This window comes from Lotus japonicus, chromosome 1, assembly GCF_012489685.1.
Source record: "Lotus japonicus ecotype B-129 chromosome 1, LjGifu_v1.2".
Lineage (NCBI taxonomy): Eukaryota > Viridiplantae > Streptophyta > Magnoliopsida > Fabales > Fabaceae > Lotus > Lotus japonicus.
The window spans coordinates 107,786,507-107,802,155 of NC_080041.1; the positions used below are offsets into that span (position 1 = coordinate 107,786,507).

Consider the following 15,649-nt stretch of genomic DNA (forward strand, 5'->3'; position numbering starts at 1 on the left):
TCAGCGACTCGATTTGCTTCCATAGGAACATAAGGACAATCAATGGTCCATTCCTTACGCAACTGAAAACATATATGAAAAATAAAAGAAGAAAACGAACGATAGCGCTTCCAATTCCCATTCAGCAATCAATAGCCACTTAAGAGCCGCTCTCAATAACAATTTGGCGATGACTTACGTCCCAACTCAAGTCTAACATGGAAAGAATCACTCAGATCTCAACATGGAGAACATTACCAACTCCAAGGTTACGAGTAAATCCAAAAATCCAATAATTGGAGTTATCTCTGCACACTCCACCGCAACTGGCCTAACGCAAAGCACCTCAAACTAAACCATGACATTGCACTTAATGTAACCAGGAGGAAGAAAATCTCATCAAATCCATATTTCTTTTACGATAAATGAGATTTCTTTAATAAAAAAATAAAAAATAAAATAATCAACAATCATAAGATCAGAAGAGAGAACACCCTCTAAAGCATATGGGTATTCTTCAATCTCAACAAAACAATAATTCGAAAGAGCAACTTGGCTCGAAAGTCTGCAACCATGTTGCTTGATCTACTAACATGAACCAACATAAACTGACGAAAAAACTGAGAAATCCAAGTTAGTGACGACGATGGCTCTTCCAAGTATTTGTCACAATCAAGTTATTCGTCTCCCCAACGACATCCTGAAACTCAAGCTCAACGGAAAGATTAAGGCACCAATGCAGCGCGAACGACTCCCCTAAAACTACCACAATCGAACCCATATTTGTGACATATATTTTGGCAAATTTTTATAGAATATGAAATTGATAAATTCTACCATTGAATCCAAATTTCATATTTTTAAAACCATTTCATAAGAAAGCTTTTCAACTAAAGAAATAATACACTTTTAAAATGGAATATCAATATTTAACCAATGAATATATTGAAATAAGGACCCTCGTTTTACAGTTTGGGATTTAGGTTTCCTGGAAGCTTTGCTCAGTGTTCTCCTCCACCGGAACGCTAAACCCCTCCGCCTGCAACCGCCGTCGCTGCCTCGCCGGAACCTCCAGTTCGCACCTGCAGTTCGCCGCTCCTCCCGTCGAGGTAAACAGAGGCTATATCCTCATTGAAACTCCGAAATATGATTAGTTTTTCAACAAATGTAGGGTATATCACAGTGATATGGTCATTGATCTTATGCTACCTATGGCTATGTTTAGAATTTATGCATTAGAAGCATGATTATTCACAGTTTATATAGTGCAAACATTCAGATTCAGTTAATTATGTACTGTCCTATAAAGGGGTTTTAGTTTACCAATTTTGAGTGTTTTTCATAAGTAAAGCTGAAATTGCTGTTTGGATCATGGATATTCAAGATTATTGTTGAAATCTCAGGGTGATGGCGGCTTTGTCGGAACCCGTAGGTGCAGAAGGAGAAGCTATGTCAGTGGATGCTGCTGCCCCGAGGAAGCCTCGGATCCTGCTTGCTGCTAGTGGGAGTGTTGCTGCTCTCAAATTTGCAAATCTGTGTCATTGTTTCTCTGAATGGGCTGAAGTAAGAGCAGTGGCTACCAAATCTTCTTTGCATTTTATTGACAGGACAGCGATTCCCAAGGATGTGATTTTATATACAGATGAGGATGAGTGGTCTAGTTGGAAGAAACTAGGCGATAGCGTGCTTCACATTGAGCTTCGTAGATGGGCTGATATCATGGTCATTGCTCCTTTATCAGCTAACACTCTTGGAAAGGTAATTAAGTTAATAAATGTCGGCTAATCTTGTCTATTCTACATAGTGACACGATAAAATAATTAATCATATCACATTATCTCTTCACATTAAATTAAGCAAGCTAGCTTCTCTATGAAAATTACTTGTCTACCCCGGTCATAGTAAAAGCATGGTAATCAAAATTGCGATTTATATCGCTAAATCACAGGATTTTGCGATTCAAGAGCACACTGCGATTTAAACCCCAGCTAAATCGCATTCTGGGTAAATCGGTGCATCGCACCCGAACTCCCTAAATCGCTGCCAAACTGCTGCTAAGTCGCACCCTAGCTACCTAAATTGGCTGTTTGCTCTGTCCTAGTTTTCTGTTCCCTGTTTTTTTCTCTCTTCTCTAGGTTATCTGCTAAATCTTACGATTAATCTTATGATTTAGGGATTTACGATCTACAACCCCCTCCCCGATTTAAGTCAAAATCCTGATTTTGTCTACTATGGTTGAAAGTGACTTTTTGAACCCTTAGGCAGATAGTTCGATCATTAGGGGGGGCGCACTCTTGGGGGGGGACCTTTGGCCTGTGTGAACAATTTAGTACACAAAAAAATAATGAAGTTACCCGTCTCTATAGTTTGAACAATTTCATGTGCTGATCTGTGTTCATGTTCATCATATGATGGCCAATTTTTGTGCACATCTTATTTAGGCTTTGCATGCATGTTTCTATTAAAGTACTTAGCTGAGGTTGTTGCAATTGCCACTTTCTCCTTTTTATTAAATGAAATATGGATCTAATGTATATACGCTGACCTCCAATTGTTGTTTTCCACGTCAGAAACTAATTTTTAAATTTAATTAAAATGATAAATCATGTAATTGTTTAAGCAGAGGTGGCCTGAAATGATTGGATGTCAGTAAAAAGAATTTTTACACTGACAGTGCATGAATACTAAATCATTAAATATATGCTTTTATAGATTGCTGGAGGGCTGTGTGACAATCTACTGACTTGTATTGTGCGAGCTTGGGACTACAGCAAGCCATTCTTTGTTGCACCAGCCATGAACACTTTAATGTGGAATAATCCTTTCACAGAGAGGCATCTTATTTCCACTGATGAGCTTGGGATTTGTCTCATTCCCCCTGTTGCAAAGAGATTAGCTTGTGGGGATTACGGCAATGGCGCGATGGCCGAACCTTCCACCATTTACTCGACTGTTAGACTGTTTTATGAGTCAAAGTCTGTGCAGGGTAATGGTGATGTTTAACAATTTTGACAATTGTAGAAATATATGAATGGTGAAGGTCTGGATTTGACCATCTGATCCTGTTTTATTTACAACATTGTATTTAGCATTTGTGACTTGTTGTGAGGTGAATGCCAGTGATGCTTGTATATGTCTCTTAAAATGGTGACTTTTGACTTCAACTTGTACTGGTTTCAGTCTGTAGATTATAATAATATACTCCTATTGATGTTGCACATTTGGTTATATCTTTTGTCCACTAATTTTTCTGTCCAAAAATTATTACACCTGTGATCTCTCTCAAAAGCTTCGAAAATATTTATAGTCAATGCATATTCTTAAGTAGCGTTTGGTAGAAAGGGGGGAAGGGAACGGAACGAGACATATGGGTTCTGTTCTGTGTTTGTCATGCTTTTAATGCGGAACAGAACGGGACAAAAAGCTCCAGGAACGGGACATTTTGGTTCCTAAAAAAAGGTGGAACAGAAGAGAACAGAACAGAACACATAATTAAAATATTTTACAGTGACAAAATTGCCCTCTAGGTCTATTGCGTTAGAAACGCTTCTCTATCATTCTCATTCTCCTCAAAATCAATTGACGTCTTCTGCGGCTGCTGCGGCTTCAATCTTCTCAATCGATTTTCTCACTCCATCGAGGTATTCCAAAAACTCCACCGTTCTGTTTTGCTCTGTACCCACATGATGCTATGATACATCTTCTTGCCATTACTTTTTGGTTTTTAGGTGTTCATGTCTGAATCACTATTTTTTACAATTGATTCCATCATTTTCTTTCTTGACCACAACTCACGTGATGCTATTGTTAATATCTCACCTCTCATACTATTGTTTTATCACCAATCACCCACTAAAAAATTAAGTAGCAGTATCATATTTGGTTATAATCACTTGGGCGAGAGAGGCATTTTCACTCTTCAGCGGCGATAGTGCGACACCATCACCCACCATTGGTTATAATCACTTGTAAAAAATTTAGGTATCACGTGGTTAGCTTATTTGGTTAAATTATATTCATTATTTTACAATTTTATGTGAACATACCAGTTCAAACAAAATTTTTATGTGATCATACTGCTACAATCACAGAAAGCTAATTAACTTGCATGAGATGATAAATTAAGCAAAATTAAATTGCATGATATTACTTTCTTTTGTGTAAATTATATTCCCTAATTTCTTTTATTTTTCACAATAGGCAATAATGGATGATCATCGTGTTTTGACACTCTTCTATATTTGGAGGATGTACATTAATATTCTTGCAATGTCTGGAGCTGCACTTATATTGATTAATGAGTTTCTGAAAAAAAAATTAGAGAGAGCTCCTTTAGAGCATAATAGTCATATTAGAGACATCGCACGAGGAAGTGTAATAGATGGAATTATAAAAAGCAGTGATAACAATTGTATTTGGGAATTACGAATGTGTAGGAACACTTTTGCTAAATTGTGTGAGCTATTAAAAATTCAAGGAGGGTTGATTGAGGATGGAAAATTAATGATTGAGGAGCAAGTTGCTATTTTTCTAAATATACTAGCCCATCATAAGAAGAATAGAGATATTCAAGTTACATATTATAGGTCAGGAGAGACAGTTAGTAGGTATTTCCATAATGTCTTGTCTGCTGTTTTGCGGTTGCATGAGTTGTTACTTGCAAAACCTGAACCTATACCCCAAGACTGCACTGATGAAAGGTGGAAATATTTTAAGGTAATCAAATTAAGATTCATCTTAAGCTAGATTATTTTCAATACATATTATAGTTGGGAATAATTTAGTCTCAATTTTTTTCTAATTGCTTTAATAGAATTGTTTGGGAGCATTAGATGGAACATATATACCAGTCACTGTACCCGTAGCCGATAGTGCAAGATATCGAACAAGGAAAGGATATCTTGCTACAAATGTGTTAGGAGTTTGTACACGAGACATGCAATTTGCGTATGTTTTGTCTGGATGGGAAGGGTCAGCTGCTGACTCAAGGGTATTGCGAGATGCTATTAGTAGGCATAATGGCTTGAAAATACCTATTGGTATGTAGCAAATTTTGTTAATAAAATTTATTTTCAAACTAGTAATTAAACTTACGGTGACAAGTTTATCTAATAGGTTGTTATTACCTTGTTGATGCTGGATATACAAATGGAGAAGGATTTCTTGCTCCTTATCGGGGAAGACGATACCATTTGCAAGAATGGTCAAACAGTCACCAAACACCTCAAAATCGAGAAGAACTTTTCAATCTCAAGCATGCAAGTGCCAGAAATGTTATTGAGAGATGTTTTGGCTTACTAAAAAAGAGATGGGCAATTCTTAGGAGCCCATCATTTTATCCAATTAAAACACAAAATAGAATCATATTAGCATGTTGTTTACTTCATAATTTTATTAGGATTTGCATGTCTTTTGATCCTGAAGAGCAAACTCCACTTATGGATGATGCAATACCTATAGGGGAGGATCCAAACAATGTAATTGGAGTAGTTGAGACAAGCAATCAGTGGACTCAAGGGAGGGATAACTTGGCAACTCAAATGTTTGTAGAGTGGCAGGCTAGTAGAAATAGGGCTTATTTTTTTTATTTTATTTGATGTAATACAAATGTGAACTTCATTTATTTTAGGCTTAAATACTCTAGGGGTCCCTGAAATTGTACCCCGTATCAAAATAAGTCCCTGAAAAAAAATTTTCCGATTCCGGATCCCTGTAATTGTTTTTTTAATCAGAATAAGTCCCTACGCCGGAGAAGACGGTGGTTGACGACGGCGGTCATGGCGGCGCTACGACCAGGGTGTTGGGCCGGCTTCGTCTCGTCCTCAGGAACTCAGTGGTGGTGGTCTCGTGGGCTGGGTCGTCACAGTTGAAGAGAAAAGGCCAGTCGCAAGTTGATTTCTTCTCGCCGGAATTTATGGAGCTTCTCGGTTTCTTCGTTTTAGCTTTGTTTCTTGCGATTTCTTCGCCCATATCAGATATATGAAGGTCTAGGAGTGTTTTAAACATGTTATTTCATGGTTTGTGGAAACAATGAGGAGGCAACCACTGTCTTCTCCGGCGTAGGGACTTATTTTGATCAAACAAATTTTTCTAGGGACCCAGAATCGGAAAAAAAAATTTCAGGGACTTATTTTGATACGGGGTACAATTTCAGGGACCTACAGAGTATTTAAGCCTTTATTTTATATTTATCTTATGCATTGCCTTATTAAATTACAGATTATTGAGTATTTCATATTTATATGTTTGATTTCAATAATAAGTTAAGAGTCTTTGATTAACTTAGCTATGGAGAATGAAGCAAATGGGGATCCAAGGAAGAGTCGTACTTGGACTTTGATAGAAGAGGAGAATCTTATGAATATTTTACAAGAATTGGTTGTTGAAGGTCAAAAACAGCCAAATGGCAAATTTAAAGCAGGAGCACATGAGATAGCTGCCCAAAGAATGAAGGCTAGGATGGAAGGTATTGACATTACTTTTAAACATGTGGCAAATAAGCTGAAACGATGGAACACAAAATATACTGCAGTGTTTGACATGATAAATACAAGTGGATTTGGATGGGACGACACCAAAAAATGTGTTATAGTTGATAGCCTGCAAGTGTTGCAACAATATTTAGCAGTATGTGTTTTTGTTTTAGTACCTGTATTATTTTATTAATATTTTTTTCTCTTATTTATCTAACTTTCTTTGTGTTTTTCCTTTTTAATTAAGCATCACCCGAGAGCTCAAAATTTTGTCAACAAATCATATCCAGAATATGAGAAGATGCAAATCATATTTGGAAAGGATCGTGCTGATGGTCACATTGCTGAGTCATTTGCTGATGCTGCAGAAGATACTCAACAAGAAAATGATTTAGGCAATGAGGCCACTCAAGAAGAGAGTAAGATTCCTATAAACTCACCTCAATCTGTTCCTATTCCAGGACCAGCTTCAACTTCTCGAGCTTCAAGAAAACGTGCTAGAGAAAATGATAGATTAATAGCATGTGTTGAAGCTTTTGCTACAAGTGTTAGCGCAGCAAATGATAACATGGCAATGGTGGCTAACAACTTTGCACCTCAAAACCGAGAGCATGACTTGGTTGCAGATGAACTTAAGAAGCTTAATTTAACACGTGCTGATCGTATTGAAGCCACTATTAAGATAGCAAAATGTCCTACACTTACAGGGTTGTTTCTCAAGATGGAAGGAGAGGACAGGGATGAATTCGTTAATAAGGTGCTCAAGGATTGAAACTAGATGCTACCAAGAAAGACATTTATCAGATTTGGTTATGTTTTTTGGTTCAAAGATACATTGTTAGGGTGTTTTGGTTGACCTCTTATTTAAGCTTTTATTTTATTTGGATGACATTAGAACAATATTTGTTGTTATGATATTTTGTGGATGAATATGAATTTCTCTTCGATGATTTTTTCCAGGAAAATAAGGCACTGTTGTCATTTAAAAATAGTTAGAAATAAAGTTAGTTAACTTAGCACTTGTTAAAATTAGTTACAGTATCAACAATTGATAATAACTCATAATTTTTATAAATTTTGACGTCAATTTATAATTTTATCAGTAGTCTTGTTTTTGAATAAATTTCTACAATGATTTTTAAATTTTATACGGTTGTTATAAATTAATATATAATCAAAATATTTTAATTAGTTAATCCATATGCTTTATAAAACATTAAACATGACAAGGGTATATATGTAATTAACATTATGGTTCTGTTCTGTGAAACATGCACCAAACATTAAACAGGATCTAATTGTCCTGTTCTGTGTATGTTTACCAAACACAATGTACAGAACATTATTGTCCTGTTCCGTTCTGTTCTGTTCTGTTCCGTCCTGTTCTGTCCCGTTACCAAACGCTACCTTATTGTCAATAAAATATTTTTGATGTATTTCCTCCAAGTAATATGATTTAGGCTTTTTATTACTTTTCACTTCCCTAATAATCTCTTAATTTTACTTTACTTCACATGGTTGTAGTGTATAAAGATACATACACTTTAGCCATGTGCTAGAAGGACTAAGTTTGATTAGAGGTGTTGGGTGGATCCATTGACTGAACAAATCCAAAATACCAACTCAAATAAATTAAAATCAAATATTTAAGTTGAGTTATCAAGGCAAATTCGATAAAATCCAACTATCAATGTTTTCTGAATTTTCTATGAACTCTATTAGCCTCTTTATTAAGTGATAACCTAACTAGAGACTTCATATATTGTTTTCTCTAAACTTCGGGGGTCCCAAGCTCATAGGGTAAAGTTCAGTCTTAGGTCTTGTATTAGCGCTACAGTGAAGATGCATTTCCCTTCATTGTCAAGGGTATTTATAAGGTTTAGGGTTGTCTTAGGCTCTTGGTTGCCTTGGGGTTGCATGAGACTTTATGATCCACTTAGCGGTCTAATAATTGCCTTAATAATAATATTAATGATTACGCAACTATTTATGGTAGGTGCTGAATTATGTGTCCTAGGAGTCCATTTGTTAGGGTCACTATTTAGGCTGAGCGTCCTTTGTAAGGACTAGTTTTGGTGCTTCCTTACACAATCAAACAATCACATTCTTCCAGTGCAATTGTGCAAATAAGTAAATAATGATTTTAAAATAAAAATAAATAATATTTATTTCACAAAATTTAATAAGAATGCCTTAGTTATTTACATTTTTTTGGATATCTCTTTCTAATATTAATCATGCACTGCAGAATACTATTTGTATAAGATCACAATATAAATATTTGTGTGGTGGTTGCACACATTATCTAAGGCATATTTAGATATGAGTTGATTCCAATCCCAATGCATTAAAAAAGTTTTGTTAACATTTTGTCACGAAATAAGTTCAAACGTTTGTGTGCACTAATGCCAACTGATATGACCTAAGCTCCCCAAACGCTTATTGCCACTCATCCAAATCCAGTGTAAGAGTTAAAAATCATAACAAAAACCAAATTAGCTTCTCTCATATATAAAATTATAAAAATCTATAAACAAGAATCTCTGTTTTACACAATCTAATCACATTGTTAAGCTTTGAATAAAGGGCCCTTAATTTCACCAGCAATTAGAATTCACGACCAAGTGCATTTCTGAACAACCTTAACTAGCAGGACTAAGAGCACGTTCTATTTCTTCCAATGAACGACCTTTAGTTTCCACAACGTTACCAGCAATGTACAAGACAGCAAGAAGACACACAGTAGAGAACCCCAAGTACACGGTGCTGATGCCAAACTTGTCTACAACACTCAAGAAATAGAGTCCGATGACAAAGTTGGAGATCTGATAAGATAAAAACAAAAATTCCACATTTTTCATCATTAGCATAATGTTCAAGTAACCAATAAAATCAGTGTGCCCATAAAACTAATGCAGTATATATCATCTCAACAAGTCCAAGAAACTTTGTAGGCACAATAGAGCTAGCAGCAGAAGTTATTTTCTAGGAAATGTTTCTTTATTTATGTATCATTCAAGAGTAGCAGCAGGCACAAGCAAAGTTGTATGGCTGAGTTTAGTATGGCTTCTCTATGGTTTTTGGTTACTTCATTCTCTAAGAAGCAAAATTTTGGTTTGGTAAGCTCACAATTAGGATGCCACCCTACCATTTAAAAATACCACTTAAGCTATCATTTTAGCATCTCAATGGTGAGTTTTTTGAGTAAATAGTCACTTTAGTCCATGAATATAAGATCGGTCAGTTTCATCCCCTACTAAGCAAATAAACAAAATAGTCCCTCAAAGATGAGAAATCAAATTTCAATTTAATCTTTCAATATATTGATCGTGATTTTCATCTTTCAAGGAATAAATTGAATGCCTTTTATCTTTCAGTGACTATTTTGTCTATTTCCATATTTCCGAGACTAAGTCGACCGACCTCATAACTTTTAAGGGCGAAAGTGACTATTCACTCAGGTTTTTTAATAGCAGGATAAGGGAAGGAATTACAGGTGATACAAGATTCCAATTAAGTCACTTACCCAATGTGTGCCTAATGATAAAGAAATTGCTTTTGCTCTGATCCTAGATGCAAATATCTCTGGTAGAAGAAGGGCAGGCACGGGACCGGCACCAAGAGAGAAAGATAAGACATAGCTGCTCAAAATTCATATAACAAAGTTAGAGGTGAAATGAAAAACAAACAACACCAGGTAGCTTCTCTGTTAATGGAATTAGTTTTATTGACAAAATTTTATGACTTACAGGACAGTGCCGATGACCTCTAGTGTGCCAGAGAATGGTGCAAGGACCTTCCAAGTGAAAGCCAGAGAAAGCAGCAACATAGAAGCAGCCTGGGAAAGACAAATGTGATTCAAAAATATGATTCTCAAAGAATGTGATTCAAAGAAGTGATTCGAAAATATTCATTACCATCCCACTAAAGCTTGTGATAAGGAGGCTTTTCCTTCCTTGCCGGTCCATCAAGGAGGAAGCAACAATAGTGCCTGCAACAAAATCAAACATTAGTGAGAAACAATATAATGTTTGAGCATAATTCACTTTTTAGAATGCAAAGTACTTGCCAAAAACATTTGATGCACCAACCAGGGCACTTGCGGCAACGTCCGAAGCAATTCCAGCACTGCGAAAAACAGAAGTTGAGTAATATACCACGGCATTGATTCCAGCAAACTGCTGGAACAAGAAAAGTGCTGCCCCTACACTGACAACTGCAGCAAGGAATATTTCAGAGAAGTGCTACACCAATTCATTAACCACGAATCAATTCCGGAACAAACTAAAAAGAAGTTGAGCAGTGGAACTTAAACATAAAATATGCTGAGATATTATTTAAGATATACCTCTATGCTATCAGGCAAAAGACTAAAAAGAAAAGTAAGTTGTGAACAAATTCAAAAAGTAAAAGACAGTCTCATGCATGAGGTATCATATATCACTAAGCATTGGCTTTAAGGTTGAAGCAAGACTATTGACTTCAATAGTCCCATGAATCACCATCCATGAAAATTATCACTAAGATTGTGCTATCATATATATAGCAAATGTATCAGGTGAGAGAACTTCTTATCGTGAGAGATGAGAGGAGTAAATATTGACCATTAGATCTAACCATGAATGGCTAAGCTTAAAACAAAAGGTCACATGACTTTTTTAATCTCAATCCCCAACGTATGGTTGTACGTCAAGATTAAATGTTCTCATCTCTCACAATAAAAACTCCTCTCACCTGATATGCCCCCTATATATACATATATGATCAGAACTTCAAAAGCTGCATATTAGCACCGATAGAAACAAGCATATAAAATTAAATGATGAAGGTATAAATAATAACAGTCCTTTGCAACAGATCTTATAACTAGAAAACCTTTGTTCATTGTTAATCAAATCTGGAATTAGTCTTAACTATTTGGATTTTGGAATACCTTTCCTATATCGGCTACTAAACAAATCAAACCATCGTGCTTCAGGTTCAGAAGAACCTTGACTTGCTGCTGCCAAGTCATGCATAACTGAAGCAACTCTTTCTTTTCCATACAGTGTTTTAATAGCCTTTTCAGCTTCAGAGATTTTCCCTTGCTGTAAAATTACAAATGTCATCTTCTCAGAAAATATTCAAAAATATTATTTGTATTGTGCTAAACTCTTAATGATGTACGCTTCAAAAGAACTCGACACCATATAAATGCTCATATCTTTTTCATTGGATTAAGATTGTGCACGACTACCATCACTCTAAATTTTAATCCATTTAAAATTTTTAAGGATGTCAATAGAGACTTAGAAAGTAACACGTGCTCTTTTCTTTAAAAAAGCTAGTAGTGTATTTGCAAATAGGCATGTGAAATGAATAGGAAATAAACTTAGAGAATGTATAGTTTTGTGATAGAAACCAGAAATTGTAGATGTATTATTGAAGAACCCTAATCCCTAATTTGGGAATTAGAGCAGAAATGCCAAACACTCTTCCAAAACCTAGAGAGAAACCCAATGCTCTCCCTAAACCCCAATTCCAACAGAATACAAAAGATGATTAATGTTCCCTAACCCCTTCTTATTTATAGGCAGCAAGCCTTACTAACCCTCTTAACTAACTATCTAATTATATGATAACTACCTCACTTAACTAACTAAACCACGTACCTATCATTTTGCAACAGTAGTTTTCCTTGTCATCTAAGTGTATTGTTCCCATGACAAAAGAAAACATAGTATTGAAGGACAGCCTTACCTGATAAAGCCACCGGGGGCTTTCTGGAGAAATTGCCATTCCAAGTGCTAACAAAATAGAAGGAACTACAGTAATTCCAAACATTGTCCTCCACCTAATAAAAGTTACATAAGGTAGAAGAGAGCACATGTTAACGAACATAAATTCACAAAGCCAATTACAGGGAACCAACTTAGTGTTCACAATGAAAAACAAATTCCATGGTTTCTACCACCTCTAGTACGACAACAACAAATTTATAAGAAACAAATCAACAAATTATTCCAGATCCTCCAAGTAATACAATGCACATACTACTGATGAGACAGGGACAGAATCAGAAGAAAAAAATGATAAAGGGAGCGAAAATTTACACACATTAAAGAAAATTAACAATGACTAATACATATTTCTCCACTCTCTTTCTCATAATGATTTCTTTGACTTCTAAAATTTTACATAGAATAAGCTAATAATATAGTAATTTGACTAACTTATATAATGAATATACAAGCTCTCTAGATGATCATTATCCTCAGAAGAAACAAACAGCTGAAAAAAATGGCAAGATGAAACAACCCAATACCATGTAGGATTTCCTGCCAGAGGTAAACCAGCCACTAGTGCTGCAAGAATCCCAATACATATAAAAAGTTGATTAACAGATCCAAGAGCACCACGAATTTCAGTAGGAGAAATCTGTAAATCACAAGGAGTCACCATGAGCATGTAGTTCTTCTAAAATATGCAAACATTGTCACAAAGGGTTAAATAATTTACAAAGAGACAACCTCAGATATGTACAGTGGTACAATTGCAGATGTAACACCAATTCCTATACCAGCTAGCAAGCGACCGATGATTAATGTTTGAACACTCTGGGCTGTAGCACTGTAAATGTATTAAAATTTCAAGAGTCAGATTTCAAAATTGCATAAAAGATCAAACAATACATTGAGGACAAATGACAGACCAAAGAAATCCTCCGATTGCCAGAGGGATTGCGTCCAACTGAAAAGTCCTAGTTCGGCCGAATTTGTCAGCCAATGCTCCACCAGTGAATGAACCGACAGTAGCACCAGCAAGTAGTGTGCTGACAATCCACCCTGTTCATGGATTTAACTCATTAAAATCATGAAAAAAACAAATGCAGGAGCATACAAAATTTTGAGATATAGAGTTTAAAGATCAGTGACATGTAGATTTTCCACAAACATTCAATAGTTTTTTTTGATAAGCCAAACATTTAATAGTGATAAATAAATCTACCTAAACTCCATGCCATAAAACTTTTTCTTGTTGATATAAATGTAGCATTAACAAGTAAAAAATCTATGTTTACATGTATCCTGAAAGCTTTCATTGTTACACACTACAAATGAAAACATAAGAGGTAAAAAATAAGAAAGAGTGTTTGTGCAAACATCTCCAATGTCTTTGCTGATAAAATCAATCAAACTTGAAGCTCATTTGCAACTACAACCAACAAAGTTAAAAGACCTTGTAGTACAGTGTTTTGAGTGATTCCAAGATCCTTCGCAAGGTACTCAAGAGCACCATTTACCACCCTACACCAAACAGGGCATTATCAGAGTTTCCCACCTAAGAATAATAACCAATGAAATTCAGCATTACAACAAAAAAAAACTCAAAATAAGACTCCAGTATGTATCATGCAGCCTATAACTTACAACTTCAAGAAGTGGCTTACACCATTCACTTAACTTGGATGGCAGTATAAAGAAAATGATACACTGCATTATAAGTCCATTGAACTACATACTAAAACCCTGTTTGGAAGAGCTTATTTGAACTTCTCTTATAGCATAAGCGTTTACGCAAGTGTTTGTGAGAGCTTATATAAATAGCCTATAACCTACCTATAAGTTGTTTTGAGTTTATTCTCATAAGCTGCTCTGGTTAACTTATGAACCAGTGCTTATACCTACCTATAATCTATTTTGAACTTATTTTTGTAAGCTTATCAAGTTAGCTTATGAATAAGCGCTTATGCAATAACTGCTTATGAATAAGCACTTAATTAATTTGTTTATCCAAATGCACCCTAAATGGAGATGAAATTCATACCCAAGATGATAACCAAATAAAATGGCTCCAAGGCAAGAAACGCCAACATAGGGCAGAACAGTTCCAGAAGGTTTGCCTAGGGTATTAGTGGGGAGAAGATCCTCTACATCTTCATCTGCAATGCAATTTCGCTTAGCATAATTAGACGGAAATAAACACATTGATAACATACATATGAAATGAAGAGCCATCAACAGATAATATAAAAGGCATCTATAAAGGATAAAATACAATAGACGCTAACATGGTCTTTCAAACATGCATTATGTTTACAGATTACAGAATCTGAGTATGGTTTCTAACTCATTGCAACAAGGATGAAATTAGCCATTTGCATTGTCAACCAATGATAAGCAGCACTCCCCCAAAATTGATAAGAGAGCAAAGAAACATGTCTGAGACATTTTATTTTGATGAAATTTCATGTTGGTAAACAACAGGCTTAAGTACACTAGTACCCGAGCAAACAGCTGCAACCTGAACATGAAGGCAAGTTCACATAGTGCTAGTTTGGAAAATCTTCTACAATTTATTCTGAAATCAGAATCGATTATGGGGAGAAGCTTCTGTGAGTAGCTTCTGAGTTCCATAATTGATTCTGATGAATGAGAAGCTGATCTAAACATACTAAGTAACAGACAATAGTGCAACAAAAAAACAACATTAAGTAAGAAATCTAGCCATGAAAAAGAAGCCAAACAACGCATCATGCAAGCAACAATTCAACCATGAAGATGAATCAAGAGGCACTTTGCATATCTTTGGTTTAACACACAAAATAAATCAAGGAGTATCTGATAAAGCTAAACACATGAAAGCCATCCAGTAACAGTAGACAAACCAGAAGGTTGAACCCTTGGTGATCTAGACTTAGCTGCAGAGCCAAAAATACCACCAAAACCCCTTCCTCTACTACTAAGCTCGGTTTCCATGTTGACCGAACCAGGTCTCAAACCGCACCAGCTTGTTCTGCTCATCAAGTCTCTTCTGAATTCACCAGAAAAAAATAAATTAAAAACCAACACTATTTGCTTCTGAACCCCCCAAAACTGGTTCCTTTGACTTGCATATTATTTTGGCTTAATAGCTCCATAGGCCCCTGAAATTGTACCCCGTATGAAAATAAGTCCCTGAATTTTTTTTTTCCGATTCCCGGTCCCTAGAAAAATTTGTTTGATCAAAATAAGTCCCTGAGCGTGTATACGCCGGAGAAGACGGTGGTTGACGACGGCGGTCATGGCGGCGCTGCGACCGGGGTGTTGGGCCGGCTTCGTCTCGTCCTCAGGAACTCAGTGGTGGTGGTCTCGTGGGCTGGGTCGTCACAGTTGAAGAGAAAAGGACAGTTGCAAGTTGATTTCTTCTCGCCGGAATTTATGGAGCTTCTCGGTTTC

General features: G+C 36.0%; 4 protein-coding genes across 4 annotated transcripts; 3 read left to right on the forward strand and 1 right to left on the reverse strand.

The window, feature by feature from the left end:
- The first annotated feature begins 929 nt into the window (after window positions 1-929).
- LOC130728958 (probable phosphopantothenoylcysteine decarboxylase) lies at window positions 930-3,197 on the forward strand. The gene is made up of 3 exons (XM_057580546.1): window positions 930-1,088; window positions 1,383-1,737; window positions 2,692-3,197. The coding sequence occupies exons 2-3, from the start codon at window positions 1,387-1,389 to the stop codon at window positions 2,980-2,982; spliced, it is 642 nt and encodes a 213-aa protein (XP_057436529.1). The 5' UTR covers window positions 930-1,088; window positions 1,383-1,386; the 3' UTR covers window positions 2,983-3,197.
- A 321-nt stretch (window positions 3,198-3,518) lies between these two features.
- Window positions 3,519-7,408, forward strand: LOC130728956 (uncharacterized). Its single transcript, XM_057580544.1, has 3 exons — window positions 3,519-3,620; window positions 6,266-6,606; window positions 6,700-7,408. Exons 2-3 carry the CDS (start codon window positions 6,268-6,270, stop codon window positions 7,222-7,224), a joined length of 864 nt encoding a protein of 287 aa, XP_057436527.1. The 5' UTR covers window positions 3,519-3,620; window positions 6,266-6,267; the 3' UTR covers window positions 7,225-7,408.
- On the forward strand, window positions 4,186-5,026 carry LOC130718009 (uncharacterized). Its single transcript, XM_057568443.1, has 2 exons — window positions 4,186-4,695; window positions 4,793-5,026. Exons 1-2 carry the CDS (start codon window positions 4,186-4,188, stop codon window positions 5,024-5,026), a joined length of 744 nt encoding a protein of 247 aa, XP_057424426.1.
- Window positions 7,409-8,930: 1,522 nt separating the features above from the next.
- Window positions 8,931-15,281, reverse strand: LOC130728959 (plastidic glucose transporter 4). Its single transcript, XM_057580547.1, has 13 exons — window positions 15,100-15,281; window positions 14,259-14,373; window positions 13,671-13,738; window positions 13,144-13,276; window positions 12,962-13,061; window positions 12,757-12,869; window positions 12,192-12,285; window positions 11,386-11,539; window positions 10,522-10,668; window positions 10,370-10,443; window positions 10,202-10,290; window positions 9,979-10,093; window positions 8,931-9,277 (listed from the first exon to the last, which is right to left on the reverse strand). Exons 1-13 carry the CDS (start codon window positions 15,233-15,235, stop codon window positions 9,095-9,097), a joined length of 1,521 nt encoding a protein of 506 aa, XP_057436530.1. The 5' UTR covers window positions 15,236-15,281; the 3' UTR covers window positions 8,931-9,094.
- Window positions 15,282-15,649: the final 368 nt, after the last annotated feature.